At 50.6% G+C, this 16,564-nt stretch overlaps 2 protein-coding genes across 5 annotated transcripts in view; both read right to left on the bottom strand.

Annotated features, from left to right (window-relative positions):
• Sin3b (SIN3 transcription regulator family member B) overlaps positions 1-373 on the bottom strand; it is a 36,086-nt gene extending 35,713 nt beyond the window's left edge. For both annotated transcript variants that reach the window (XM_075987012.1, XM_075987013.1), the window contains exon 1: positions 251-373. In XM_075987012.1, coding sequence (XP_075843127.1) covers positions 251-349 — 99 coding nt within the window. In that variant the 5' untranslated portion in view covers positions 350-373. The remainder of the gene's footprint in view (positions 1-250) is intronic.
• Positions 374-11,662: 11,289 nt separating this feature from the next.
• Positions 11,663-16,564, bottom strand: part of Nwd1 (NACHT and WD repeat domain containing 1) — a 141,550-nt gene continuing 136,648 nt past the window's right edge. For 2 of the 3 annotated variants that reach the window (XM_075987011.1, XM_075987009.1), the window contains 2 exons: positions 15,718-15,823; positions 13,426-14,422 (listed from right to left, as the gene is read on the bottom strand). In XM_075987011.1, the coding sequence (XP_075843126.1) occupies positions 14,124-14,422; positions 15,718-15,823 (405 nt within the window). In that variant the 3' untranslated portion in view covers positions 13,426-14,123. Of the gene's footprint in view, positions 14,423-15,717; positions 15,824-16,564 lie in introns of all 3 variants that reach the window. The other variant, XM_075987010.1, reaches the window with a different exon arrangement.

Genomic DNA, 16,564 nt, shown 5'->3' with positions numbered 1-16,564 from the left:
GGATGACAGGGGCCGCAGGAATGACCGGGGGATGTCGAGGAGGTCCGCGGCATCTCCGGGAGGGTCGAGGAGCGGCGAGAAGGGGTGAAGCGATGGGGGGAAATCGAGGGGCCGCCGAAGGATTCCAGGGAAGGGATGTGGGGTCCCCGGGCCCCGACTGCACAGAGAGGAGGCCGAGGCGGGGCCGCACGGAGGGACACCGGCCCGCGGGGCTTCGGGTCCCCAGAAGGAGGCTGGGGGCGTCACTCACGTGCACCGGCAGCTTCTCGTGGCCTCCGGAGCCCGAACGACCCCAGCGGGAGCCGCCGAATCCCCGGCCCGCGGAGCCCCCGCCGCCTGCGTGCGCCATGTTGGAAGTCACAGCCGCGTCTGCCCCGCCTCCGCTGGAGCCCAGGTCGCGCTTGCGCGGGCCCCACCCCCTAGGGGCGAGATTCGTGACGTCACTATACGGGCGTGTTCGCGCGAGGAACTCGCGGGGGTGGGGGCGGCTGCCCGAGGGGGTGGGGGTCGTTCTAACCGCGGGTTCCTTAGGGATCTATGGCGACCCGGAAACTCAAAGAATTTTTGCTTTATTTTGTTGGGGGGGGGGGGAGGAGTACTTTTTAGCAAAGTTGGAAAACATTTTTAAAACTCATTAATTTTATAAAACTGACATTTCGGTGTTCAGGCTCCCCTGTCATCTCAGTAACAGGAAGGCTGAGGCAGGAGGATCACTCAGATCACTTGCTTGCAGACTGAGCTACATAGTTAAGACCACGTCTTAAAAGAAATTGACATTTAGATGTTGACATTATCAGAAACAAGTCCACGTATCTGTTGACCAGTGACCTGAAGATGTATTTGTAGGACCTGCTTCTTCCTGGGAAGTTTCTGGACTCCTGTTCTGTGGGGTTGATGTGGCAGTGGACTGTGAGCAGCAGCTATTCTAGAGCTATGTGGACTGAGTTCTTGCACTGAGTGTGTGCCCGTGTAAGCGCGCGCGCACGGGTGTGTAAACTCGTGCCTTTATGTGTGTGCTGTGGCCAGAGGTGAGCAATGGTGTCTTTTGAGACTGGATCTCTCACTAAACCTGGAGCTCACTGTCCGAAAGGGACAGGGTAGCCAGCAATGCCGTCCCCACCGCTGCAGTGCTGGTCAGAGCCAGCCAGTGTGCATCTTCCTTCTTGCTTGCAGCAAGCTCTTTTCCCACTAAATCATCTCTCCAGTCCCGCTTTCTCGATCCCATTCACGGCTGGGTTGGAGCCTGTACCACGCCACTGCGGCTTCCAAACTTTATTTTTGTGGAGCAGGCACTGGGGCCCAGGGCCTTGCTCGTGTTTGACAAGTGCTCTGTGGAGCCACATTTCCAACCCGTGCTGTTTTGAGATGAGGCCTCACTAGGCAGCACAGGTTACTCTCCAATATTCAATCTTGTGATTGTCCTGCCTTCTCCTCCCGAGTGCCTGGAAGACAGGTGTACCACCACTCACCTCAAGATTTCCATCTTCCCTGCTTTAGAGTTTTCATAGGCTTGTGGCCGAACAAGTCAACGAGTGTAGGTTTATTTTAAGGAACAAATACACGAGGAGGTCCATCCCAGTCACTGATTTTAAAATATAAGATAAGAAAAATAAACTGTATTTACTTGTGGGTGAAGTTATTCAAATACATTCTTCCTATGCTATCTTATAGAAATGTCCCTTTCATAAGTGTATCTGTGGCCAGGCATGGTAATAAACACCTATTAGCCCAGGCAGTACATGGGGGTCGGGGGCTGACCAGCCCGCCTAACTGAACTGATACTCCACGCCAGGCAGAGACCCTGTCTCAAAAATAGGAAATGAGGCGAACGGCTTCATGGTTAAGAGCACTTGTTGCACGGACCTCTGCAGACACCAGGCACACAATGGTACACAGACATACATGCACATCGAACATCATATTCATAAAATAAAGGACTTTTTTGGTTTTTCAAGACAGGGTTTCTCTGTAGATTTCGAGCCTGTCCTGGAACTAGCTCTGTAGACCAGGCTGGCCTCCAACTCACAGAGATCCGCCTGCCTCTGCCTCCTGAGTGCTGGGATTAAAGGTGTGCGCCACCACTGCCTGGCTTAGGACTTTTAAACAAAACAAAAGGTGAAAATCAATGTGTGTACACACAGGTACACACCCACATGTACATATGCCACATATACATAAGGTGGACGTAAGGACCCACTCCCTGGAGAATCAGCCATTAGAGACCCACATTCATCCTTCAGAGGGTTCTGCCCACCCTCCTGCCAGTGGCGCTCACAGCACACACCCTCAGCTGGGCTGGGTCCAGCTACATCCTTTCCAGCACTCACTGTGCAGGAGCCAGGTGGTGGTGACGCACGCCTTTAATACCAGCACTCAGAAGGCAGAGGCAGGCAGATCTCTGTGAGTTCAAGGCCAGCCTGGTCTACCAAGCAAGTTCCAGGACAGCCAGGACTACACAGAAAAACCCTGTCTCAAAATAAAAATAAAATAAAGGCTGCAGAAGAGTTGGTTTTCAGGCAGGCATGGTGGTCACCTATCCTCCCAGCAATTAGGAGGCAGTGGCAGGACCCCTGGGGCAAGCTGGCTGCCTAAACTGGCTGAATTGGGCCGCTCCAGGTTAAGAGTGAGTGCTGGATAGTTTTGTGTCAACTTGACACATGCCAAGAGTCATTTGGGAAGAGGGAACCTCAGCTGAGAAAACACCTTCATCAGATTGACCCTGTGGGCATGTCTTTGTGGACATTTTCAAGACTGATGTTTAGTGTTGGAGGCTCTGGTCGCCGAGGGCAATGCCAACCCTGGGATGCTGTCTCGGGGTATTCAAGAAAATAGGCCGAGCAAGCCTCATGTATCCTCGTGTGAGGCAGAAGCAGCACCCTTCCGTGGCCTCTGCCTCAGTTCCTGCCTCCAGGCTCCTTCCTAAGTTCTTGTCCTCACTTCCCTCAGCAATGGGCTGTGAAGTGGAGCTGTGGGCTGAAGTAAGCCCCTTTCCTCACACAAGCTACAGCAAGAGACCAGGGCTCAACACATGAGGTAGACACCCAAGATCGTCTTTGGCCCCCATGTGAATATGCACATGTATGTATGTGATCCCACACACGAGACTAAACATACAGACCAGAGAGACAGAGAGGTTAACATGCACATGGCAATGCCTGTCATCTCAGTAGAGCCTAGGTTTCAGAGACATGTCTCCAAGCTGCAACAGAAACAAAAGAGAAGGAAGGCGAGTACACTGGGTGCCTAGCCTCAGAGTCCTGACAGAAAGGGCTAGCCTGTGGGCCAGAGGCAGAACAGAGAAAATCAACCCTGCTGGCTTTTGCTCCCAGAGACAGGCAGGTCCGTGGGAACTGAAGCCTGGCCTTGAGCAGAGAGCCTGAGGAGCTGGCATCTGTGAGATAATGAACAAAGGCCCTGTGATGCTGAGCAGACTTGCCGACCACAGGACAGGAGTAAACAGATAAAACCATGGTGGGGTGGACAGAGCTTGCAACAATTTGTTACCGAGCAACAAAGAACTATCTCAACCCCAAGTTCTTGCCCCAGAAAGCGCCTCCCAGGGTGCTGGCTCCTGCAAGAAGCGCTGAGTCAGATCTTGCTTATCAACCACAAATCCGGCTCTGCCAAGAGGAGGGCTGACAGCTGCCAGGAAGATGTGGAGGGACAGCGACACCCTGGAACTTCTCAATGTGGCTGTGGAGGGGAAACTGATGTCTAAAAAAAGTCTAGGCCAGACACCATGGCTTTTATCTGTAAAGTTAACACTTATGAGACTGAGGCAGGAGAATGAATCACCATGAGTTTCAGGTTAGCCTGGGCTACATAATAACCTCTCTCTACAGAACCTGTCTCAAAACAGCAACAAAAATCTACCATAAAAAAAATTACAGCTTGAGTCAAGATGGCTCAGTGGGTAAAGGGGCTTGCTGCCAGGCCTGAGGATGTGAGATCAATCCTTCTGGCCCGCACAGTGGGTCCTGCAAATTGTCCGCTGACTTGACCTACACGGGCATGCTTTGGCACACACCCAGTGTCCTGGTCACTGTTCTGTTGCTGTGAAGAGACACCATGACCAAAACAACTCTTATATAAAAGAAAGCATTTAATTGGAGGTTTGCTTATAGCTTCAGGGGTATGTCCACTATCACCATGGCGGGAGCATGGCGGTAGGTGCTGGGTAAGTGGCTAAGCGATCATCCTGGCCCATAGGCATGGAATGAGAGACGTCAAAGCCCATCTCCTCCAGCAAGGCCACACCCCTAATCCTTGTTATTCTTTCGGACAGCATTCAAGTATATGAGCCTATGGGGACCATTCTTACTCAAACCACCACACTTAGCCACACACACATGGCTCACAAACAATGCCCCTAAAAATATGTAAAAATAATTTAACATTTTTGTTTGGGGTTAGGGAGATGACTCAGTGGGTAAAGCATCTACCACAAAAGTTTTGAGACCTGAGTTCAAATCCCACATATCCACATAAAGCAAGACACAGTTGCAGAAGCCTGCCATCCCCGCACTCTGAGGGAGACGGGTGTGGAGACAGGAGACCTAGGCCAGCCTGGCTTCTGCAGCAGTCAGTGAGAAACCTGACTCAAAGTGCCCTTTAACTTCCTTGTGCACACCATAGCACATGTACACACACACACACACACACACACACACACACACACACACACAGTACATACACATAAATACAAAATTTTAAAAATATTTATAAAAAAGCATCTGTGTAATAGCCAGCTGAGGCAGTTCACAGCCCAGCAGGCAGGAGGAAGATGAGGATGATTAGGAATTGAAGGTCATATTTGACTGCATAGAAGCTTCCAGACCAGTCTGGGATACATGAGACCCTCTCTCAACAGAACACATTGTGGCCAAAGCGATGGCTTAGCGGTTAACTCCATGCTGGTGTTGTAGAGGACCCGGGTTCAGTTCCCAGCATCCGTGTGAGGTGGCTCACAAACACCTGTAAGTCCAGCTTAGGCACCCTTCGCTGGCTTCCACGAGCACCTGCAATCAGGTGCACACACATAATTAAAAGCAATAAATCTTTAGCAACAGCAGTGGCCTGCAGAGATGGCTCAGCAGTTAAGGGCATTGGTTGCTCCTCCGAGGTCTCAGGTGTTATTCCCAGCACCCACATGGAAGCCCGCAACTGCCCATAACTCTAGCTCCAGGGCCCCACACCCTCTTCTGGCATCTCTGCACGGCATTCATGTGCATAAACCACACACACACAACTAAAACAATAATAAAAATAAAAATCTTAGAGCCAGGTGTGGTGGCGCATGCCTCTAATCCCAGCACTCAGGAGGCAAAAGCAGGCGGATATCTGGGGCTTCAAGGCCAGTCTGGTCTACAAAGCAAGTTCCAGGCCAGTCAGGGTTACACAAAGAGATCCAGTTTCTAAAAAACAAAACCAGAAAAGCCTAAATCTCTAGGAAAATAAAACAAAAGAAATACATGTATATATATATATCATATATATGTTGTATATATACATATGTATGTATGATAAAGGTTTATTGGTTTTGATCATTGTGTTGGGTTTTGTGTGCCCCCTTAGGTCTTGTTCCTGAGAGGCTGTCTTGCACGGCTCACCTGAGTCACCCTGAAAAGGCTCAGCGTTTAGGGGGATTCCTTGTACCCTGGGGATAAATAAATTGTGTGTGTTTCAGTTTTCTGAGCCTGTGAAAATATATCCAAGATATACAATCCAAAGATAAGATACATTTAAGAAATGTTTATTTTTATTTATTTATTGTGTGTATCAAGTTTGGTGGCAAGCACCTTTACCCAATCAGCTGTCTTGATGACCTGAAAAATTCAACTCTAGTTTTGTTGGGTTTTTGCATTGAGGGGGTGCATTGCTCACCTCCATGCTTTCTTTAGTCACTCTGTAGACCAGGCTAGCCTCAAAGTCAGAGATCTGCCTGCTTCTGCCTCCCGAGTGCTGGGACTAAAGGTGTGCTCCACTCCACCTGGCCCCTTGCTTTTGGATCTACAGTAGGCAGCATGTGGTGGAGCTAGCAGCCCACCTGATGGTGGCCCAGAAACAGGGAGGAAGAAGAGACCAGTCTCCTTCAGTGCCCTCCAAAGACATGTCCCCGTAACCTGACTTGCAGAGCATCCTGGAAAAAGAGCCCTCTTTTATTTTGGATTTTGGTTTTCTGAGAGAAAAATTCCGATTGTCTGCGGCAGAGGCCAGCCTCAGACAATAGTAGGCTCCTGCGGCAGCTTTCTGAGTGCTGGCATTAGCAGAGTATGTCACCACACCCAGATGGAAGGTTTGTATGTAGCCTTTGAGGAACATTTCAGATCCATACTATAACGGTATGTGTACTTCCTCCCAGGGTCTGGGCAGGCTCATAAAAGAAGCAAAGGGTTCAAGGATTCGAATACCTCTATAAGGCTGATACCTGCCTAGAGTCCCCCAGTCAGGGGCTGGGGGCGTGGCTCAGTGGTAGAGCACCTGCCTAGTATGTAGAAGACAGAGGTTCCATCCACAGCACCCCTTAACCCCTCATACATCCTGAAATAGTAGACAACATAAATCCCTGTGTTAATAATGCTATGAGCTAGAGAGGAAATGTCACCCTCCTGTTGGGGACAGTTTGTTCTGTTGTCTGAGAACTTTCAGACACAGCCTGTGTTCCATGATATGCATGCAATACGGTCACAGTCATATATGAGAGTGTAAAGTGGGGCAGAAATTCTCCCCCCTTGCCGCTGCTTAGCACCTCCTGTTAGAGTCTTCCTCAAAGCACATAGGTTGTTAACATCCAGAAAAGCCAATTTCTTCTTAGTTGTCTTTTTATTTTTTTCCAGACAGCGTCTTACCCTGCAGTCAGGCTTTCCTGAAACCCAACTGTGTATCCCAGGATGGCCTCAAACTCCTAATCATCCTGCCTCAGCCTTTGAGTCCTGGCAGGACGACTATTATATGAAAACTGTTTAGCTGGGTGTGGTGGCCTTTAGTCCCAGCACTCAGGAGGCAGAGGCAGGGGGAGTCTCTGTCTAGTCTACATAGTAATTCCAGGACAGCCAAGGCTACATAGTTTCTGTCTCAAAACAGACACCAAACAAATAGGAAAAACATCTTTAAAAAATTTGTGTGATCATGATGGTTAAGTCTTGCTGTGAACCTGACTGGCTGTGGGTTGCCTAGGAGACACTCCTCTGTGTGTCTGTGAGGCCTGTTTCCAGGGACCTGGCTTGGATAAAAAGACTGAGAAATAAAGCTGTATGTTTGTCCTCCTGTCTACTCATCTGCTCAAACGTGAGCCGCTGCCCAGAGGAGGGGCTGTAAGATGCTTTCTGTGGAGGACTCATGAGAAATAAACTTCACCTTCCTTGAGAAGCTGCTTAGCTGAAACTTGGAAGATTTGTGAGCCCCTCCAGGGTTGGAGAACCCACACACCACTGCTGGGGAGGAGACCCTGCCCAGGAAGCTGCAGGGTGTCAGGTCAGCTTGGTGCCTGCTGGAGTCATTAGCATCAACGTTCTAAAGAGGCCTTGCTTCCACACTGGGTGCCAAGGGCCAGGGGTCTGGGAGAAAGACTGCTCAGAACAGCACACACGCCTTCCCTGCTCCAAACGGACACCCAGGGGAGTGTTTTCCAGGGTCAGCCTCAGGGGTACACACAGCTGCCGCTGATCATCCTGAGCGGGAGCAGCATCCACGTGGTACTAGTTTTACCGGCATTTGACTGGGATCCAAGTCGGTTATGGGAGCTTCCCCCAGGGTTCCAGAAGGTCAGGCAATATATAAGGACAGGCCAGATCCTAAAAGGCCTTGGAGGGGCCGTTGTGGGAAGATGTAGAGATGAAACCTGTACTGCAATGGAGACACCAGGAGTTCAGATTTTCAATCACGCGCCTGCAACAGTGTGAGAGTGGAAATCCAAGGAGAACCTGCCTACTCAGTTCCCGCCTTCAGTTCCCGCTTTCCGCGTCAGTTCCTGCCGTCCACCAGCTAAGTCCCAGGGATCTAAGAGGGCTCATCCGGCTTCAAATGCCTTCATCCATTGAGCCATCTTGGTGGCTCCAGACTCCATGAGATGTTTATCAAAGAAAGACCTAGGCAGGGAGAGGACCTGGCCCTGTGTGTGGCAGGTGGGCTGTGGGTGCCCACATTGTGGGTGCCAAGAGTTCCATCTGCTGAACACGACACTTCAGGTATTTTCCCGGCAGTTTTCTGTCTTGCTTTGGTCTGATTTTCCTTGCGATGTCCCTATTCTTTTCATTTGGAATAGAGTGTTAAAACCTGTACCCTTAGATAGCAAAAGGTTGGTTGTTCTTACTATGTAGTCCTGGCTAGCCTAGGACTCACTATGTAGACCAGGCTGGCCTCATATGTATTGAAGTATGTAACTTCCTTGGTATTATTTTACAGAGGGTCACAGTTAAGGTGGTGCTGGAGCCTCAATACAGGCTTCTGAACAATGTTGGAATTGAGTAGACTTTGAGGTACTGGAGAGAGGGCTCAATGTGTAGAGGCGCCTGCTGCCAAGCCTGACTACCTGACTTTGATCCTGGACAACCGTACGGTGGGGGGAGAAACAACAAGTCCTAGGAATTGTCCTCTGAGATCCACATATGCACCGTGGCAGTGTGCACTGCACCACCCCCCAAATAAAAGAAACACAATTATTTTGAGTATATTCAGAGATAGACCAAATGCACCTTGTGATGTGGGAGTCCTCTCTGTATGCTATAAATATCATTGGTTAATAAAAGAACTGCTTTGGGCCTATAGCAGAGCTATAGGGGACAGAGCTAGGTGGGGAAAACAAAACAGAATGCTGGGAGAAAGAAGGGCGGAGTCAGAGAGAAGCCATGGAGCCACCACCAGAGACAGACGCTGGGAACTTTACCCAGTAAGCCACTGCCTCGTGGCAATACACAGAGTAATGTAGATGGGTTAAATTAAGATGTAAGAGTTAGCCAATAAGAAGTTAGAGCTAATGGGCCAAGCAGTGATTTAAATAATATAGTTTATGTGTGATTATTTCGGGGCTAAGCGACCAGGAATGAAACAAGCAGCCTCCCCCCAACAACCTTGCATTATGAGATGGCCAAGAGGCCCTAAGGACTGGGCAGCTGTTGTGATGCAGGTGGCACATGTGCCGAGTTGGTAAGGGGTGGACTGGCCATGGGTCAGCTTCACCCCCAGTGTGACTGAGAGTCTGTGAGGGCATTTCCAGAGAGCTTTCACTGAGGAAGGACGATCCACCCTGAACAGGGGTGGAGCCATGCCACTGACCAGAGTTCTAGAATGAACTTCAAACAACAACGCGAAGTTTCTGCCTGGCTGTGAGCCAAGGCCAAAACCTCCTCCTTCCACCATGATGGACAGGAACCGTAAACCCTGACCCCAAAGAAACCCACCCCACTTAAATTGCTGTGCCCAGTGTTTGCTCACAGCAAGGAAATAACGGGAACAGCCAGCAGCCTGCAGTAGGGCTTAGGGAGCAAAGTCATCTGTACGAGATGTTTCCATCCACAGTGCCCATGGGAGCCGGGGGCCAAGCTCCATTCACACCCCCACCCCCGTGAGGGCGGGGGGTCATGCTCCATCCACACCCCTTGTGGGAGCCGGGGGCTATGCTCCATCCACACCCCCGTGGGAGCCGGGGGTCATGCTCCATCCACACACACATCCCTGTGAGAGCCGGGGGTCACACTCCATCCACACCCCTGTGAGAGCCGGGGGTCACACTCCATCCACACCCCTGTGGGAGCCGGGGGTCATACTCTGACACTCACACAGCAGTAGGAGCCTCTTACAGCTTCCACCCTGTGTACCTACCATCCACCAGCCTAGAGCACATTGCTCAGTAACTGAATCTCCCTCAGACTGTTGCAGTGAACACAGGAATTTTATTTTTGTTTCGTTTTTGAGACAGTGTCTTGCTATGTAGACCAGGCTGGCCTCAAACTCACACAGATCCTCTGATCCTGCTCTGCCTCCCAACAGCTGGGATTAAACACCTCTGTGACCAAGCCCCAGACACTGGAATTTTAGGCCAGAAGCTGTACATCAACTTTCCCTGTCAGGACGAGAGGTGTGGGGAGGGAGCCAGGGAGAGGCAAAATGGTAACATTTTCCCCTTCAAGGGCTCTCTGCTCAAGCTAAGGGTCCTTCAGTTAAGGGGAGACGGTGGGAGACTTCCTAACTAGCAATGGCCAACAGTCACACTTCAGTGTTGGAAAAGAATATGTGGTACAGTTAATAATGGTATAACATGCAGCCAGAGAGAAGGCCATTGTGTTCCATGAAATCGGATGCAGGATGGCAGTGCCGCATTCCCTCGCTCATACACAGGAATTAGAAGGACGTGGAATTGTGAGGACCAGCGTGGGACGGAGATGAAGGTGGATAAAGAGGCTGTTTGATGAGTGTGTGCTGCAGTCAAGATGAACTATCTCATGGGCCCCTACTAATATGTACAGTTAATACAGGTTAAATAAAATATTTTAAAAATCTAAAGTTATTGCTCAATGCACCTGAGTACATATTTTCAAGCTATAGCTTAAAATATACCAAATTTCCTCCTCCTCCTCCTCCTCCTCCTCCTACTCCTCCTCCTCCTCCTCTTCTTCTTCTTCTTCTTCTTGTGTGTATGTGTAGGAGGTCCTTCTTTTTGTGTGCTGCTTTCATTGGTTAACGAATAAAGAAACTGCCTTGGCCTAGTTGATAGGGCAGAACTTCGGTAGGCGGGAAGACAGACTGAATGCTGGGAGGAAGAAAGCGAAGTAAAGGAGAGACACCATGGAGCCACCAGAATCAGACATGCCGAATCTTTCCTGGTAAGCTACTGCCACGTGGCAATACATAGATTAGTAGAAATGGGCTAAATCAAGGTGTAAGAGATAGCCAATAAGATGTTAGAGCTAATAGGCCAAGCAGTGATTTAATGAGCACAGTTTCTGTGTGGTTATTTCAGGTGTAAGCTAGCTAGGCGGCAGGGACAAACAAGTGGGCCCTCACCCTGCAACAGGGTGTGATTACTATGGTGAAGTGTGGGTTCAGCAAGCAACTCTTGTGAAGTTGGGTCTCTTCTTCCACCCTGTGGGTCCTAGAGATTGAACTCAGGGTTGAGTACTAAGTGCCATTATTCACCAAGTCAGTTCATTGACCCATACGGTTTTTCTATTATTATTATTATTTTAATTTTCCTTTTATTTGCACTGGTGTTTTATCTGCATGTATGTGTGAGGGTGTGAGATCTTGGAGTTACAGACAGTTGTTAGCTGCCATGTGGATGCTGGGAATTGAACTCAGGTCCTCTGGAAGAGCAGTCAGTGCTCTTAACCACTGAGCCATCTCTCCAGCCCCTATTATTATTATTTATTTTTTGAGACAAGGTTTCTCTGTGTAGCTTTGGAGCCTGTTCTGGAACTCTCCATGTAGACCAGGCTGGCCTTGAACTCACAGATCCACCTGCCTCTGCATCCCAAGTGCTGGGATTAAAGGAGTATGTCACCATTGCCTGGCGGCCCATGAGTTTTTTAAAGATTGATCTTATTTGTAAGTGTGTGTGTTTGTATGAGTGCAGGTATCTGCAGAAGACTATGGTTGCTGAATTCCCCTGAGGCTGGTTGTGAGCTACCTGGTGTGGGTGTTAAGAATCAAACTTGGGTCCTCTGCTGGACCAGTCCACTGCTTATTTATTTATTTAAAGATGTATTTATTACATATGCAGTGTTCTGCCTGCATGTGTACTTGCAGACCAGAAGAGGTCACCAGATCTCATTATAGTTGGTTGTCAGCCATTATGTGGTTGCTGGGAAGTGAACGCAGGACCTCTGGAAGAGCAGCTAGTGCTCTGAGCCATCTCTCCAGCCCTATTTATTTATTTATTCATTTAAATAAATTTTGTCACTAACATTTTCAGAGCTGCCATAGCATGCAATTTGGAACCCTTGTTTGGGAAAAAACTGAAGGAGTTATCTTCAATGGCCTCATTTTGAAGCTGGTGCTCAGCAGCAGGGACAGGCCAGGGGCGTGGCTCTCGGTCGAGCACTTGCCTAGCAAGCCCTGGTTCCATCTCCAGCACCAAGAAACTTGCTTTGTCTGTCTAGAGTCCTATGCAGTGAGGAAAGCTCTCCCTAAGACATGACTGCAGCAGGGCCCCAGGCACAAGCCCGGCTCAGTAGATGGCTGTGGGCATAGGGAGAGCCACTTGGAGGCAGGCGGTCTGGAGCAAAGCAGGGAGATGTTAGCGTGTTCTGATGTGTCAGGGAGCTGAGCATGACTATGACTGTGGTCCTGCAGGATCGAGAGTTCAACAGCGCACATGGAGTTTGAGGCCAGTTTGGGCATCATAAGAGCGTGTATGTGTGATGTTTATTTGTGGAGGCCTGAGGTCTAGTCAGGAATCATCCTTGATTCCTCTTCCACCTTATTCCTTGAGGCAGGATCTCTTTATCAAACGGAGGGCTTGCAGACATGTCTCGCTCAGCTAGCCAGAATGCTCACGATCCTCTGTGACCCAGTCAGCTTTAACTGTCAACTCCACACAATCTAGAGTCACGTGACAAGCGAGGACCGCTCCATCAGGCTGGTCTATGGGTGTGACCGTGGGGGGTTGTCTTGACTGTGAACCGGAGCAGGAGGGAACCCGTTGTGGAAGGCGCCATTCCCTGGGCTGGTGGTTCTGGGGCTGTCTGAGCGGCTAACGATCCGGAAAAAGCCAGAAAAGCAGCCCAGCCCAGGCTTCCTGCTTGTGGTGGTTTAAATGAGAATGGCTCCAGAAGGCACATATATTCAAATGTTTGGCCACCAGGGAGTAGAATGGTTTGAGAGGATTACAAGGGTTAGGTGTGGCCTTGTTGGAGGACGTGTATCATGGGGTAGGCTTTGAAGTTTTCAAAAGTCCAAGCCAAGCCCAATCTCTCTCTCTCTCTCTCTCTCTCTCTCTCTCTCTCTCTCTGCATGTCTGCAGATCATGATATACCTCTCAGCTACTTCACCAACACTATGCCTGCCATGCCTGCTGCCACGCTCCCTGCCATGATGATAATGGACTAAGCCTCCGGACTGTAAACTAGTTGCCTCTCACAGCAACAGAACAGTGCCTGGGATGCTGCCGAGTGAGTCCCCTGGTCGGAGGTCATGCTGTGTGCAATAGCCAGCAGCCCTGGTGGCCTGTGGCCTGAGAGTGGAAGCCAAAGGACCCCTTGCCTCCCTAGGTCACTTTGGTCAGAGCGTTTTTGTCACAGCAGCCTGTGAAATGAGAACAACCTGCGTCCACATTCTGGGGCGAGGCCTGCAGGCTGGTGACAGTGTCCACCTGGCATGGTCCTGGGTTCTGAGTTCCAAACTCTAGCGCTCACAGCGGGACTGCAGGTGCTTTAAGCCCTGAGCCAGCCCTAGCCTCAAGTGGATTTCTTTCTTTTTCTATTTTCTTTTCCTCCCTGCCCCGTTTTCTACAAGATCTCTCTCTCCTGTCTGTCCTGGAACTTATTCTGTAGACCAGGCTGGCCTCCACCTCCTGGTGCTGGGATTAAGGCTAAGTCATCAAGCAGCCGGAGTAGATTTTGTACAATCCATTTTACGTCACTGTCAGGGCAGGAGCTACACACAGGCTAACTGTGATCACGTGTGCCAGTCACAAGTTCAAATGGGCAAGCGTGTACGTGGTATGACAGCCCAGACCTCTGGCTTCACACAGGGAAAGGAAAGGCTGAGCCACAGGCTGGCTTTGCCATGTGGATTCTGGACTGCAGCTGGATGCCCACTGCCTTCCAAGACAGGACAGTGCCCACCAAATCCCTGTAGTCTGTCACTCTGCCACACAGGGTTGCCCTCCAGTGGGTCACCTGTGGTTCCCACAGTGATTGCAGATCCTCCCAGAGCCAGTGATTGGCTCAACAATAAGAGTTGTGCCTACTGGAACCAACAGAGGCAGAACCAAGGCTTTGATCCAGGTTCTTGGAGCAGTGTGGGAGATGAGGGCTGCTAACCTGAGGGGAGCAGGTTTGAAAACCCAACAGAAAAAGAGGCGGGAAAATGGAAGATGCTTGAGGGAGACCTGGGGTCCGCACGGCACCAGGAGAGCTGGACAGTTTCTTCTATCAGATGAGCCGAGCCCTAGCCTCCCAAGGCCTTCACAGTATCAGGCAGACCTGGGAGAGCTTATTTGACTTCAATTCCTTTCCCTCTGCGGCCACTGACCCTGTGTCCTGAGAGGCCTCTGTGGCATTCAGCTGCTCTTTCCTTTGCCTCTTGACTAACCACACTGCCCTCTTGAAGTTCTTGAAAGGCTCTTGCTGGGAGGCTCTGGCTGATGGGCACTGGAAATGTTCTCTGATGAGATAGCCATGGCTTGTGGGGGCCATGAAGCCACTGGAGGTGGGGATGATTCGGCTGATGACAGTGTGGACAAACTGGACAGCCAGCAGGGTGCCTGTGATGGGGAAAGGGCTGCTTATGAGAAAGCTGGGGCACAGAGGTCTGCAGACACAAGACATGAGTTTGATCCCAGCACACACGGAAAAGCTGAGTGTGGTGGTGCATGCTGGCAAGCCCAGCTGTGGAGGGGGAGTTGGAGCTCCCTGGGGCTCCCTGCACGCTGACAATCTCAGGGCTGTGGAGGGAGAGTCGGGGCTCCCTGGGGCTTCTTGTCTACCTGGTTTGACTTAACCATTGACTCCAAAGTCCATCCTCTCCAGCACAAGGTCACCACCCAAGTACAGACTGCACATTCACTGGGCACTTTCTACCCTCATGCAGGCCTGGGGAAGAAGTCTGTGCTGTCCCCAAGGGGGTCTGCAGGCCATGTGCAGAGGGCATTGTGGATCTAGAGCACAGGCCTATCAGGGACATCATGGGTCCTGCAGACCTCCTAAGCTGAGGGACCAAGCTAGAGGCTGAAGCAGGCCCGCTAAGACCCAAGAGACTCTTTTCTTGCCAGGTCAGAGCTCAGCCCTAGGGCATGGCTCAGCAGATGCTCAGCAGGTGCTCAGTAGGTGCTCAGTAGGTGCTCAGCAAGTGCTTAGCAGGTGTGCAGTTAGTTTTCTGTCAACTTGCCACCAACTCAGGTCGGCTGGGAAGAAGGAACCACAACTGAGAAAATGCCTGGATCTGACTGGTCTGTGTGGCATTTTCTTGATTAATGAGGGGTGGGAGAGGGCTCAACTCACTGTGGGCAGTGCTACTCCTGGACAGGTTAACCCTGGCTGTATAAGGAAGCAGGCTGAGCATCAGAGTGAGCTGGTAAGCAGCACCCCTCCGTGGCCTCTGTTTCAGCTCCTGCCTGACTTCCCTGAGTGATGAACTACAGCCCTTAAGCCAAATGAACCCTTTCCTCCCCAAGCTGCTTTGGGTCAAGATAATACAGCAACAGAAAAGCAAAGGAGGACTGTAGGTGAAGGGTATGCCACATAAGCGTGATGACCTGAGTTCGAATCCCTGGCACCTATGCAAAAGCCAGGTGTGCCAGCATGGATTTGTAAGCCTAGCGGGGTGGAGACAGTCTGTGGTGGGTCCCTGGGGCTTAGTGTCCAGTCTAGCTGAATAACATGGAGGACTAGGCCAACCTCAGCCTCCACCTGCCACTTATACGTGTACGCATGTCCAGGTGCACTCCTGTGCACCTGTGTACACACACATACACAGAGAGGGAGGAAGGGAGAGGGAGAGAGATATATAAAATAAAAGAGGCTTCTTCATAGCTCAGCTCCATGCTAAAGCAGGACTCACCGTCCAGCACACTCCAGGCAATGATGGAGCGGTCCTTCATGCCTGCAAACACGTACTTGTCGTCCTTCGAGAAGCAGGCACACTGCACCCCACTGCAGTAGGAGCTCTGTGGAGACAGACGATATGACGGGCTTAGCGTGAGAAATGTCCCCTGCTCACATGGTATCTGTTGTTGTTGTTCACTTGTATTGAATTTGTTTGTGGGGGTGGGGGGCTGCATGTTACAGCGCCGTATGCAGTCAGAGGATAACCTGCAGGAGTTGGTTCTCGACTTACACCATGTGGTTAATGGGGACAGAACTCAGGTCATCGAGCTTGGCTACAAGCACCTTTTCCAGCTGAGCCCTCTCTCCTGCCTGGGATTATGTGTTTTAACCCTTGGTCCACAGCTGGTGTTGGGAAAGTTGAAGACCTTTCTCAGGTTTGTCTCCCTAGAGGACGCGGGTCACTGTGGTTCTGGTTTGTGGGCTTATAGCCCAGTGCACATCCTGTTCATTCTCAGCTTCCTGTTCCACCAAGATGTGGAGTCCCAGCTTCACACCCCTGCCACCATAGAGCCATCTGGTGCTATGCCTTCCCTCCAGCTTAGGTTGTGTCCCCTACAACAGGGAGCCAGGATGGCTCTTCCCCCTTCAGTTGCTTCTGGTCAGTGATCTGGTAACAAAATAACTAGTGTACCCCATGATGACATTTCCAGCTGAGATCAGACCAGTCCTTCACCCGGCCAGTGTCCCAAACCCAGTTCCCCACAGGAGGCAGAGCAGAGCAAACCCCAGAGAGACGGACTTTCCAAGGAGCAAGGTCTGTCTTCACAGAGGCGAGAGCTTCAGGGTGCAATGCATGCGCA

This window comes from Microtus pennsylvanicus, chromosome 9, assembly GCF_037038515.1.
Source record: "Microtus pennsylvanicus isolate mMicPen1 chromosome 9, mMicPen1.hap1, whole genome shotgun sequence".
NCBI lineage: Eukaryota > Metazoa > Chordata > Mammalia > Rodentia > Cricetidae > Microtus > Microtus pennsylvanicus.
Note: the sequence above shows the minus strand (reverse complement) of the source record. Positions and strands in the feature narration are given on the sequence as shown.